This window comes from Papaver somniferum, chromosome 9 (assembly GCF_003573695.1).
Source record: "Papaver somniferum cultivar HN1 chromosome 9, ASM357369v1, whole genome shotgun sequence".
Taxonomy (NCBI): domain Eukaryota; kingdom Viridiplantae; phylum Streptophyta; class Magnoliopsida; order Ranunculales; family Papaveraceae; genus Papaver; species Papaver somniferum.
Window position 1 is genome coordinate 84,989,457 of NC_039366.1, and position 12,955 is coordinate 85,002,411.

Genomic DNA, 12,955 nt, shown 5'->3' on the forward strand with positions numbered 1-12,955 from the left:
TGTAAAGTAGTTTAGTGTAAGATTAGGTTAAGTTGAGGATAAAATTGTATACTTGGATATTTTGTCAAGGGGAAAGACAATTTTTGACTCCTCCCCTTAACTGATCCATAGTCAACGGATATATACAATAGTCAAACAATCTTAGATTTCTCCTCAACAAATCAGCTTTCCCTGTAACAAAAATGATAGTTTAACCCAACAGCAAACCTGCATTCTTTTCACTTATATGCCACGTATTAGTTGTTTAAGAATTTCCGTGGACAAATACATATTACTCACCAGGAAAAATATTACTCACCAGAAAACAGCGTTAGTGTTAGTTTTGGCGGCCCGATTATTGGCGATGCCATTAAACTGCGCCAGTTCCTGCTTAACGTATGCCTACTTCTCTCAATTTGTTTCTTCCTTTTCAGGGTTTCGGTGTGATTATCCAGGTCTTTTTTGCTTCTATTTTTACTTGTCTTTTTTTTTTGTTTTGTGTTGCTTTTATTGTAACTCTCTCCAGCTTTTTCCGACTGTTGATGTTCTTCATAAATTAGTCGAATCGCAGGATTTGCAGCAACTTCGAGAAACTTGAGTCTTAAAGTGAAAGCTAGGGTGAAAACAGATCGTCTCATTTCATCACCATTGTCGACATCACCAAACATGTCCTCTAATAATAAACACAAGAAGCTGAAGCAATCAACTGCAGATGTTGTTATGGTATTTCAAAATCCAACTTCTTAAACTTTATCACATTTATTCTCTTATTTATCTTTTTTATTTTTTCTCATAATGTAGAAAAGCGATGAAGTAAAAGATGAGGTTTTGGAAATGAAAAATGTTAAGGAGAGCGGTTCAATTGAACTTGAAGGATTGACGTTTCATCAACTGAGAACCATGTCAAGGTAAAATAGGAATCTTAATCTTGTTTTATGTTAATGTTTCTATTGTTTATTAAAAAAAAGTTAATTTGTCTAATTAGAATTTTTATTAGGTTATCTTAGAATGCTGTATGTTAATCATGGAAACTTAAGATGGGGTTAAATACTAAGTGAATTTTTTGGTAGGAGTGAACTTATGGATATCTAAGATGGTTAATTTTTTTAATGTTCTGCCTATCCACCGTGGGAATATTCTCAACCTGATAACCTCTTTGTAAGATACTGTCTGCTCAGGTTTTATTGGGATGCGCTTTTTGATGTCTTGCAAATTTTTCAGGAATCATGGTATCCCTGCTAAAGGTTCTAAGGATGACCTTCTGCTGGCCTTGAAGGGATTCGTGGATAATGAGAAAGATGGTATGCATTTCTCATTTCTTACGTAAATTATTTATTTCTTTTATTTGCCTCACTATATGTTTTTGGTTACTTGCTTAGTCAATTTTGTTGATACGTTAGAACATGTCAATTCCGAGAAGAAACTAAGGGACCCTGAAAATGTTGCATCAGGAAGCCAAAACACTATCCCAGATGAGTCCTTCGGGAACCAACAGAAGAAGAGAAGAAGAAAACCAACCATAGTGAATGGCGCTACTATTGCTGTTACAGCAGACACTGTCATAGCAGAGAAAAAGTTATCTGTCGCAACAAAAGAGGTTCCAGGTAATCGGTATTTTACTAATTCTACGTGTCTCCAATAATTCTAGTAGAGTTTGTTCATCCTTTTGACTTAATCATGTATCAGTTTAATTGATATTGCTGGTAGCATTCCAAGCAATGTAGAAATATAAAAGTCCCCATTCTATTTCTATGATCCTACATTTCAAATTGATTCATAGATTGCTGCTTCTTGACATTATCTAGTCTCGACGGAAACATCAAATTTTGCTCTGAATCTTGTTCTGTCTAGGTAGTAGGTTGGTTTTTGTTGAATTATTACGTCTTCACATATCTATCGTTAGGGTACTGACCCTTTTTTTCACCAAAAAAAAAAAAAAAAAAAAAAAACGAATTGCAACTCCTGCATATCAACAAACTCATACTCTGTAGATAGCACACTTTCACACTCTGTTGGGCATAGCGTTTATTGTGATGCATCAAAGAAGACAAGTCAATTGAAATTTCTCGTGAATGTGGTGTAGCACAGATGAGAATTGCAAGTGAATGCACTTAGAATGGGTTACGAGATTATAGTTTTTTGTTCATGGTAACAGGTACGAAGTTTGTCATTTTAGTGATGACCCACATAACATCCTTTTGTTTATTTTCTTGTCTGAACTCTGGAGGGATTTTCTTTATATATGAATATAGATATGGGCCTCTAAGATAATGCTCAACTACTTTTGTTTGTAATAATTCAATTTTAGTAACGGTGTGATACATGGTTAGTGCTAGATACAAAGCCATCCCGAGCTCAGAAAAAGGGAAGTACCAAAACTGTGAAACAAGATGAAGGATCCATTTCTGTGTCTGGAAATCAGAGTGAGCCTTGGACAATGCTTGCGCACAAAAAACCAGAACCAGGATGGATACCATATAATCCAAGAACGATGAGGCCTCCACCGCTTGCAGATGGTATAAAATCTGTGAAATTGATCTCTTGGAATGTTAATGGCTTAAGAGCTTTGTTAAAATTGGAGGGCTTCTCCGCGCTGCAACTCGCGAAACGGGAGAACTTTGATGTGTTGTGCTTGCAAGAAACCAAACTTCAGGCAAGTATATCACTGCACTAACTAATATAACTTTTTATAACACCAAAATTCACCATCTCGATGTCATTTAATTACTATTAAACATCGGTTTCTTCGTAATGCTAAGTTTATCCTTCCGGTTGTCAGTCTTATTTCTTTATCAGTTACTATATGAACTTATATTTTGTTGATAGCTTCATCTTAGCGCACCCTTTCTTTGTTATTTTAACGTTCATTCAGGTGTTTCCTGAGCAACAGATTTAATTCATTTCTTTTTTACTTCTTCATGACACCATTTAGCCATGTGACAGCAATATTTCCAAGTTCAGAGTTCGTATTGCTTCATTGTGCTAGATTTATTGTGTTGACGAACTTCGGTACTAAAAACAATTCCCCGGGAGGAAATTGTAAACAATAGCAGCCTTGCATGTGAATGTTTTACTGGCTGATAGTTCCAATCCAGCATCAGTTGCTGCTCTACTAATTAGGATTTATTTGGCAACAGGAGAAGGATGTCGAGGATATCAAGAGGTGCCTTATAGAGGGCTACGATAATAGCTTCTGGACTTGCAGTGTTTCAAAGCTTGGTTACTCTGGTACAGCTATCATTTCCAGGGTACGTCTAGATTTTGCTACTTTAATATGAGAATAGAAAATGTTTGAATTTACTGAAAGACTTGTGATCTTCACCTTATGATTTCGTTTAGCACTTGGCAGTGTTTGCGTATAATTTAATTATGAACTAGAATCTACAGTCCGCAAGGTCCTATTAGACCAAATATAGGCTTACTTGTAGGTTCTGATCAACAAAACTGGAATACATAAACATTATGCAGCAGAAATATTCTGGTAAGACCATGATCCCCAAAACTTGGCCAACAACAGCTTGGCCAACCCTAGATTTCCTTGTAACATATGGAGATGTTACTTGGAGTTTTTTTTGACTTCTGACTGAATTATCAGTCAAATGTAGCTTTGCGTAATATTTGATCACTTAGGTAGTATTCATTTACTTCAAAATATATCTGACATTTGCTTCCTAATTATCTCAGTTGTAAGACATGACCTTGTCGGGGTTGTTCAACCTTGTATTGATTTTGTGTCCTTCGATTCTGTAAGTTTCAACTGTCTGTCATCTCTGGTAAAGAGTTACATGTCTTCTACAGATAAAGCCAGTGTCAGTCAGATATGGACTAGGCATACAGGATCATGACAGTGAAGGACGCCTTGTGAAAGTGGAATTTGATACATTTTACTTACTAAACGGATATGTTCCAAATTCTGGGGATGGTTTGAAAAGACTGGTACTAGTTTCTGTTCCTCTTCCTTCGTTTATTTACTATCTTGTTATTTGAGTAATTTTCTATGACAACAAACTCCTGAACTGATGTCACTGATCGAGTACTACTGGTGCAGTCGTACAGGGTTACACAGTGGGATTCATCTCTTGCTAACTACATGAAGGTATGCCCTTTCTTCAATCCAGCCTTACTTGTTTGGCTCTTCTACCCTGTATGTATCCAAGGATGTCAAGCGGGGAAGCTCAGCTGATCTAAAAGGCTTTATTACCTTATTACCTTTAGTCACTCCATTAATTCTGAAGCCCAAGTGTCTTTAATATAGCTTGGCTAGTCTTAGCAATGCGTCTCTTCAAGCACACATGCAATACAGTTTCTCTAACATAATCTTTTTTTCCCTGTCATAATTGCTAATTTTGCCGGTATGTCATTCAAGTGGTACACAAATCCCTGCCAATAATAACTATATTAACTATTAGTTCTCATCATAGGAATTGGAAAAGTCAAAGCCTGTAATTCTGACTGGGGATCTGAACTGTGCACATCAGGAGATAGACATTTATAACCCTGCTGTAAGTTACTGAGCTATATTATCTTTACAAGTTCTGCAGGTTATTTTCTCATATTTGAAATTGAGAGCTTTTAATCTCCAGAATCAGAATTTGTTATTATCTTAGATGTCGTGATTGCTTCCCATCTAAATTAGATTTATTGTTGTAGTTTCTAACTCTCACGCCACTGTATAGGGAAATCGAAGAAGTGCCGGGTTTACAATCGAGGAGAGGCAATCATTTGAGACAAACTTCTTGTCGAAAGGTTATGTTGATACGTTCAGGCGACAACATCCTGGCGTTGTTGGCTATACGTACTGGGGTTATAGGCATAATGGGCGGGTGACAAATAAAGGTAGTTTGAGATCTCAATCCTTGCTGGTCTACTTAACTAAATGATCAATACAAATCTTGTGAGGAACTTTTTTATTGCGAAAACAAGCGAATACCTGTTTGTCCATGAGTTTTCCTTCCTTGCAAGATATTTCAGTATGCAAAAATTGACTCCTTTGAAATAAATCTGGATTTCTACTAAATATTGTTTAAGGGAGGCAAGTATATTGATATCGTCTATATCTGACACATCATAATGGTTAATTGATTAGGCTGACAGTTCTGTTTCTACTCAGTGTTTCTATGTTTGAGAACATTTAGATTTGTTGGTCTTGGGGTAGAATGGTTATAAGTTTCCAATAAAACATGTATTGATTGACATGTGCAAGAATGAGGTCATCATGTCAGTTTGGTAAGCAGTGGTTCTTCAAGGTAGTGTCACATGGGTAAAATAAAGAACACACGTAAAAGAATTAAAGAGGTCAAACTTGTGTCTAATTGTTAGTACAATAGTATCACTTTGACGATTTTCACAAGTGGTTTCCGATATTTATCCTTAATGGTTGCTCGTTTGTTTGTTACTATTATGTTTTACAGGATGGCGTCTTGACTATTTTCTGGCTTCAGAATCTCTAGCAGACAAAGTACATGACTCTTACATTCTTCCAGATGTTCTTGGTAGCGACCACTGCCCAATTGGTCTCATTCTCAAGCTTTAGGATGTGTTTGTTGGTTTCAGGTATTTTACGAACTATGTGATTATATTTTAGCATCTAATATCTGCCTATACCATTATAAATGGAGAAGACCCTCTAATAATATTGGTCGGACTTTGGGTGAACAAGTTCCACATAATATGCCCATTCTATCATATCTTTATCCTCTCCCTATGTAAAGTAAAAGAGTGCTATAATTGTAACCATACACTTCGAATAGCAAAATAGTCATCTCAGAAAGCATGTGAACTGCACTTGTCTACCGACTCTACCGTAGTTCATGTTTATTTGTGAATGGCCTTGTCACTTATTTTCAGTCAATGAACTTAATTACTAAACATTTAAGGTTTTGTTTCACCTAAAGACCAATATTTTATATTTGTGATTCACGGAGTCCAGCCTTTTCTATTTTGCTCACTCAGCCTCCTCTGTTATATTTGTGATGCATATGTTACTTATTATGGTTAGGTCGACATTTATTTAATTCTACTAAATGTTCAAAAACATTATCGCTACTATTGTCAAGTGATATTACTATCTGAAAAGTATTGCCACAGTTTATAAGGCACACAGTTTATACGAATACTCGCCAAGTGGGACTGAGGCCGTTTTGGAAAACCAAAAAGTAAATGTTTGGTACCTCTGATTTTCACCAACGAAGCACTGGTAATTCATAAGTCACATAACTTTATTGTCTGCTCTTTCCTGAACTTTGCATGTTGTTGCAGGAAAACGTTGATCATGAGTCCAAATTTTGAACGCAGCTGTTTCATTGAACTTTTTGTTAGTCAGTGGCTGTGATCTCTATGAGTCCAAATTTTGAAATTTCGCGTGCCTGCCTCCTAATCGCGAAGATTTATATGAAATTCTCCTTCGCTGCTCAGTTGGACCTGGGGACCTGCTCTATTTTGCTATAGTGAGACTTGGGGGAACTCGCTCGCTGTGCTGATCTTTCACCACTGTATTTTTCTCGACGTGGATGTCAAAGACGGCTTACTCCAGCAATCCCATTTTAGGTAAATCGTTTCTTGCGGACGAGGTGCTAAGTTTTTAATGTGTCTTAGGCTTAGAGTAGGACTTTTAGGCAAGTCTTGTTGGAATCAGTCAGGGGATTTAGATGTTTGGGTGGTCCGGTGAAATGGTTTCTAATTTACGGTTGTAATCAATTCCCAATCAGAATTTGTACTAGTATTTTGGATTAACTGTGTCCAGATATGCTTTCTCCGCCTAAGCCCGTTCATGTTTATTGTATTCCTGGTGTGCTGTGAGTTTGGCATTGAAGTGTTTTGTTTTTTCCCTTGCTAGTAAATCCTTCTTGTAGCTGGATGTACTGCATATTGGAGGTTAGAACTTCAGGTATGTGATAGTGGACTTGCAGATCGAGGGAGGAACACAGAAAATTTCGTTATTTAGCCGCGACATCTTATAAACACCCTAATCAAAGCATCCACTCGTGAGGCATACTATCTTGGGGGCACCGTAAAAGAAAATGACTGCATAATGGTTGCCTTCCCTTGGAAAGATGCTTGGAGATGGAAATGTTTTAGTGCTTGTTATAAGGGGTGCCCAAATCAGGTTGGTTTGTTTTTTTATGAGGTCCAAACTCCAAAATTATTGCCGACCCAAACCAGAAAAATAAGAAATTTCCCCCAAGTAAAACAAGTTCCCATTTTAGGGTAGATATGGTTTTTCATTTTTGGGTTTTTAGTTTGTAAGCTCTGAGAAGAGCATATCATCATCATCATCATATCATCAATGGCGAGTCTCATGACAACCTTGAATATTTCATTTCACAATTCATCATCAACTACTCTTTTTCACAATAACTTCAGAACTTCATTCACACCAAAATCCCTTTGTTTTCAGCCATTACTTTCTTCTTCTTCAAATTTATCTACTCAAATTACAAAACATAATCTTCTTCATCATCATCATAAACAAAAAAAACGAGGGTTTGCAATAATTACCCGTGCAGCTCCAACCACTGCCAACCTTATTTTTGCTTTTGTATTTCCACTCACTCTTCTCCTTGTCACCATTTTCACTTCCATTAAAATTGCAGACAAGCTTGACCAGGATTTCGTTGAAGAGGTATGTAGCAATTTCCGTTCTTTTTCTTGCAACTCCAGTAATGCTTTACAGAATTGTTGTAGGTCTATTGGTAATGAACCCAATTGGGGGAGTAGGTATCATTTTATCACTTCTTATCAGGGTTGTATGTGAAAATCCCATCCTACACAAAAAATTCCATGCTTCTCTTGTATGGGTTTGTTCAGAACTAGATAGAGTAGATAATCATGGAGTAGTATGGGTCAATGAAATCATGTTCCACTTAATTATTTGGTACTAATGCGAAGTAGCAAATTTTGTATGAATTATGTTTTCTTTGTTGTGGTTGAAATTGAAGTTGAAGAATTGGGTTGAGTTGCTGTCCTGATTTAAGAAACACAAGTATAAGCATACAGTATGAAAAAACAACAAACATCATGTGATTTGTCCGTAGATGCAAGTTTAAAGTTACTAGAGCATGTTTATACACTTCAAGATAAATTTCTCGTCTTTGATTTTGGGAGCACATTGTGATAAAAGGAAGGTTTAATCTTCATCTACATGGCAGTATCTTCCTCTTAAGCAAAAATTAGTTGTTAGGTCATCTTTATGTGGAAATCAAATCTTAGCATAGATATACTGGGACATGATCTTGTATGATATAGGAAAGGCTCGGCAAAGTTTTTCATGAGGTGGTGCATATTGTGTTCACATGATTTCTCTTGCATAATAACCTAAGATATTTCTATTTACTACTATATATTATATGAACAACTTTATAGGATTACGAATCACCTTGCAAATGTCAGCCAGTACTTTCTCCGTTTGGATTGTCTAAGATTGATAACTTTTACCATTCTAATTAAAATTAGTAAGTACGGGAACAGTTCGATACATGCTCCAAACTTGAAGAAATTCTGTTTTCTTTGATAGGTAATATGAATGTTGGACCTGAGAGATCTGGAGTTCATATAAACACGTTTAGCTTTAGGAACACACATGAAAACGAGACCTCTAAATTGAAATGCGGATACATGCAACTCACACCAAATTGTTTTGTGTTCCTCTCAAGTAACATTTTGGAGCTTTTGTATCATGTTGGTGTGGTATTATCACATATTTTCTTTCTCTTTTAAATATTGGGTAGCTATTTGTCAACAAACTTGGATTTGGATTTTGTAGTTATCCATTTACATAATTACTAAATCACTTTATGATGTTCAGCTTGCCATTAATCAAGCAATTATGGAAGGGAAGGATGAAAAGGAAGATAGTCTTGCATCACTGGAGGAAGAAGAACCTGCCACAGTTACAAGAACTCGTAACCGTCCCAAACGCGAAGCTTAGAACATTCAAATCCAACTGCACTCATTTCTCTTACAATTTTGTTTTGTGGGAAGATTGGATAATCTACCTGCATTCGCCTTATAACCAATCTGTCTTTAGAAAAGCATAACCTGCTATGGAATTCACATATGTAGCAGTATCAAAGAATGAAGGGATTGTAGACTGTGCACACATCAATAGTCTAATGGTACTATTCTCATTTATTCGGTAGCTGAGTGTTTGAATATTTTTCCAACTTCTATGATATAGCAAGCCCTGTTGAGAAATCGTTAAACTGTATATGGATTCTGGAGGCGGCTAGTATTCATGATTTCGGTGCATCTAACCAAGATAGTTTACTTATTTATTTCGAACATTTAATTCCTTGAATAGTTCTATTATTCAGTAGAAGTAACATTCGGGAAAAAGATAGTGTTCCTTTGCGCATAAACTTCGTCAAACACTGGCTCTACCAGGGTACCAGACAACCAATGCCTACTCTTTCATTTGGTAAAAGCCGGTTAAACATACGGAAAGATGGCTGCCATAAAGGGATCTTACTGTTCAAGGGACCAAATCAGTGGATGTTCTCACTTTAAGACCAGAATATTCCAATCGGATATTCGCAAGAGTATAGGCATCATGAAACAAAACACTTTTTTTCTTTTTGAAAGTTAATGTATTGAAGCAAAAAAATTTACAGGAGGCTATTAAGTCTGTTGGCTGCCTTTATCTCAGTTGTAGAAACTGTGATATGATGAGAAACTTCCAACAAACTGTTATTCTCAGATTGTGAATACAAATCATTTGAATTTAAATTTAGAAACCTGGATTCATAAGATAAATGTACTATTCTAAGTACGATCAAGAACAATTATAACGGGATTTGAATGAAATTAAATCGGAAATAAGGTAACTCTGCCGTAGCAGCCAAGAACACTTCAACAATTCATTATCTACCCCAAAAGAGAGTTTTTCTTACAACTTTAATGCAACTCAAGAAAGGACAACCCTAAACTAATCAATGAACTCGAGATAGCCACGCGTCACTCACTGGTAAGATCGTTACTAACCAATGATTAAACGGACGACATATTTATTCTAGGCACACAGGTTTGTGCTAAGGGCACCCTCGTAAGGCTAACGGCTAACACAAGGAAAAGTCACATGACACTAAAGCGTACGTAGTGAATGAAAGCTGGCATATGTCTCCAATGTTGCTTGCGGTGCACCTGATTTCTTGCTTGTTTTTCCAATCCATCAGCTACCTTGTTACTACTTCTATTTATGGTTGAAAGAAACCCCCCACATGACAATGCCCTCCCCATCAGCAGATCCTTGTCCTCAAGGATTGAATTTAGGGAAATGGTGTGCTATGTGAGCAGTGTCTTCCCAAGTGGCATCTTCAATGGAAGCAGTAGTCCATCTAATAAGCAATTGAGGGACAAAGAGACCATTGCGCAAGATAGTTCTGGAGTCTAAGGCAGCAACAGGGACAACCAAGAAAGTACCATCAGTATCAAGCACCGACAGGGAGGGGGTGGACTGTGTGAGTCTTTAATGTGCTTCTTCAGTTGAGAAACATGGAAGACTGGGTGAATCCTGGCCTCAATTGGCAATTGGAGTTTGTAAGCAGCTGCACCAATCTTCTGGACAATAAGGAATGGGCCATAATACTTGGATGCTAGTTTGAGATTCCTTCTGAGAGCTACAGAAGCTTGCCTGTAAGGTTGCAACTTCAGATATACTTTGTCACCTACTTCAAAGACTCTATCAGTTCTTGTCTTATCAACATAAAATTTCATCCTTTCCTGAGATTTATGAAGAGTATCCTTTAATAAGTCAATGACAACATCCCTCAGTTTTAAATAGTTTTCAACAGCAGCAACAGATGTTGTGGCAGAGGAAGGAAAAGTTAGGTGTGGAGGGAGATAACCATATAGTGCTTGGAAGGGGCTCATTTTCAAGCTAGTATGGTAGTTGGTATTGTACCACCACTCACCTAAGGGAAGCCACATGTACCATTTCTTTGGCTGATGACTACACATACATTCAAGTAGCTTTCAAGACAAGAATTCACCCTTTCAGTTTGGCCATCAGTCTGTGGATGGTAGGTTGCACTTAAATTCAGTTGAGTTACCAAAGCCTTGAACAAGTCCTGCCAAAAGTGACTTGTGAAAGTTTTGTCCCTGTCAGAAACAATGGATGCAGGCAATCCATGAAGCTTGAATACATGTGAAAGAAACTTCCTTGCAACAGATGCAACAATGTAAAGATGGTGCAGGCCAATGAAGTGGTTGTACTTAGTAAGTCTGTCCACCACAACTAAAATGACAGACTTCCTTTCACTCATTGGCAACCCTTCAATAAAGTCCATTGAGATGTGTTGCCATGCATGATCTGGAATAGGCAATGGCTGAAGCAAACCGACAGAAAAGTGTGCTCCCCCTTGTTCCTTTGACAGACATCACAAGTGGAGACATAGAGGAAAATGTCCTTCTCCATTGGAGGCCATAAGAAGTAAGATTTGACTCTCATATAAGTAGTCTGCATGCCAGAATGGCCACCCACAGCTATGGATTCCAAAATTTTGGTCCTTGTAGTAGCTGAACTGCCAATGTATAATCTCCCTTTGTATCTCAAAATGCCATGCAAGTAAGTGTATTTAGAAGTACAGATGGGGGCGATAGCAAGCTGAGCAATTAAACTTTGAACTGTGGAGTAATCAGCATAATTGTCAAGAATATCTTGAGTCCAAGTTGGTCTGGAAGTTGAAGTAGAATGGCATGCAGTGGTGGAATGAGATCTCCTAGAAAGAGCATCAGCTACTCTATTCTCAAAGCACTTTTTGTATCTTATCTCATAATCATAACCCAAGAGCTTCATAAGCCATTTCTACTGTAATATAGTGGAAATTTTTTGTTCTAAGAAATAGTGAATGCTTTGATGGTCTGTCTTGATAATAAAATGTGTACCTTGTAAATAATGTTTCCACCTAGTAACTGCTTGGACAATGGATAGCAACTCCTTCTCATAAGTAGACAGGGCAACAGCTCTGGGTCCTAGAGGCTTGCTGTAAAAAGCAATGGCTCTGTGGTCTTGCATAAGGACAACACCAATACCTAAGTCACAAGCATCTGTTTCCAAGATAAACTGCTTTGAAGTCAGGTAAAGCAAGCACGGGAGCAGTTTTCATTGCCTTCTTGAGCTAAAGAAAAGCAATAGCAGCAGCAGGAGACCAGTAAAAGGAATCTTTTTTAAGTAAGTCAGTCAAGGGTCTACTAATGAGACCATAATCCTTAAATTTTTTTCTATAATATCCTATGAGACCCAAAAAACCTCTTAGAGCTTTGATATTAGTAGTTGTAGGCCAACCATTACAGATATCTTTGCAGGATCATCCATAACTCCATTAGCAGTAACAATATGCCCCAAATACTCCAGTTCAGATTGCCCAAAACAACACTTGGAGAAGTTTGCAAACAACTGATTTTCTCTGAGAATTTGTAAAGTGATTTGTAAGTGAAGAATATGGTCCTCCAATGAAGGACTGTAGATAAAAATAGAATCCTATTATTGGGGCTTTGAAGTCAACGGTCTTTTGGGGGCTTTTTAGGGTCATGAAATAGTAAATGAAGTTATCCCTTATCACATCATAATCCTAATGTCTATTATACCCTCTAAATTTCACTATTCATAAAAAATAAAAAAAAAATCCTAAATCCTAAAAATCTATAATCTTCTCCTTCTTCTTCTCTTTTCATTGACAAATCATGATGAAGATCATAAAAAAAACAACTAAAAATCTATTATCTTCTTCCATCCTTCTCTTCTCATTCATAAATTATGACGAAGATGATGAACATAATTTCATCATGATGAGGATGATAATCATAAAGAAAACCCAAAAATACTTTCTTCTTATTCTCTTTCTCATTCAAAGATCATGATAAAGATGATGATCATCATAAAAAGAAAAAACTAAGAAAACCCACCATTTATTTTTGTTTTAAATGGTTAAAAAATCCAATTCGATGAATTTCGGGTAAAAAAATAATTCTGAAGATGTTT

General features: G+C 36.8%; 2 protein-coding genes across 7 annotated transcripts; both read left to right on the forward strand.

Moving 5' to 3' along the window:
- The first annotated feature begins 254 nt into the window (after positions 1-254).
- On the forward strand, positions 255-6,785 carry LOC113310287 (DNA-(apurinic or apyrimidinic site) lyase, chloroplastic-like). Of its 6 annotated transcripts, none has more exons than XM_026558901.1 (13): positions 255-434; positions 551-702; positions 781-887; positions 1,201-1,280; positions 1,359-1,583; positions 2,310-2,632; positions 3,117-3,227; positions 3,778-3,915; positions 4,028-4,075; positions 4,401-4,481; positions 4,656-4,815; positions 5,391-5,532; positions 6,238-6,785. In XM_026558901.1, exons 1-12 carry the CDS (start codon positions 344-346, stop codon positions 5,510-5,512), a joined length of 1,638 nt encoding a protein of 545 aa, XP_026414686.1. In that variant the 5' UTR covers positions 255-343; the 3' UTR covers positions 5,513-5,532; positions 6,238-6,785. The 6 variants fall into 6 exon arrangements, with proteins under 6 accessions (XP_026414686.1, XP_026414689.1, XP_026414690.1 ...); XM_026558904.1 differs by having other exon boundaries at positions 2,316-2,632; XM_026558905.1 differs by having other exon boundaries at positions 1,380-1,583.
- A 334-nt stretch (positions 6,786-7,119) lies between these two features.
- Positions 7,120-9,260, forward strand: LOC113310288. The gene is made up of 2 exons (XM_026558908.1): positions 7,120-7,600; positions 8,783-9,260. Exons 1-2 carry the CDS (start codon positions 7,265-7,267, stop codon positions 8,903-8,905), a joined length of 459 nt encoding a protein of 152 aa, XP_026414693.1. The 5' UTR covers positions 7,120-7,264; the 3' UTR covers positions 8,906-9,260.
- Positions 9,261-12,955: the final 3,695 nt, after the last annotated feature.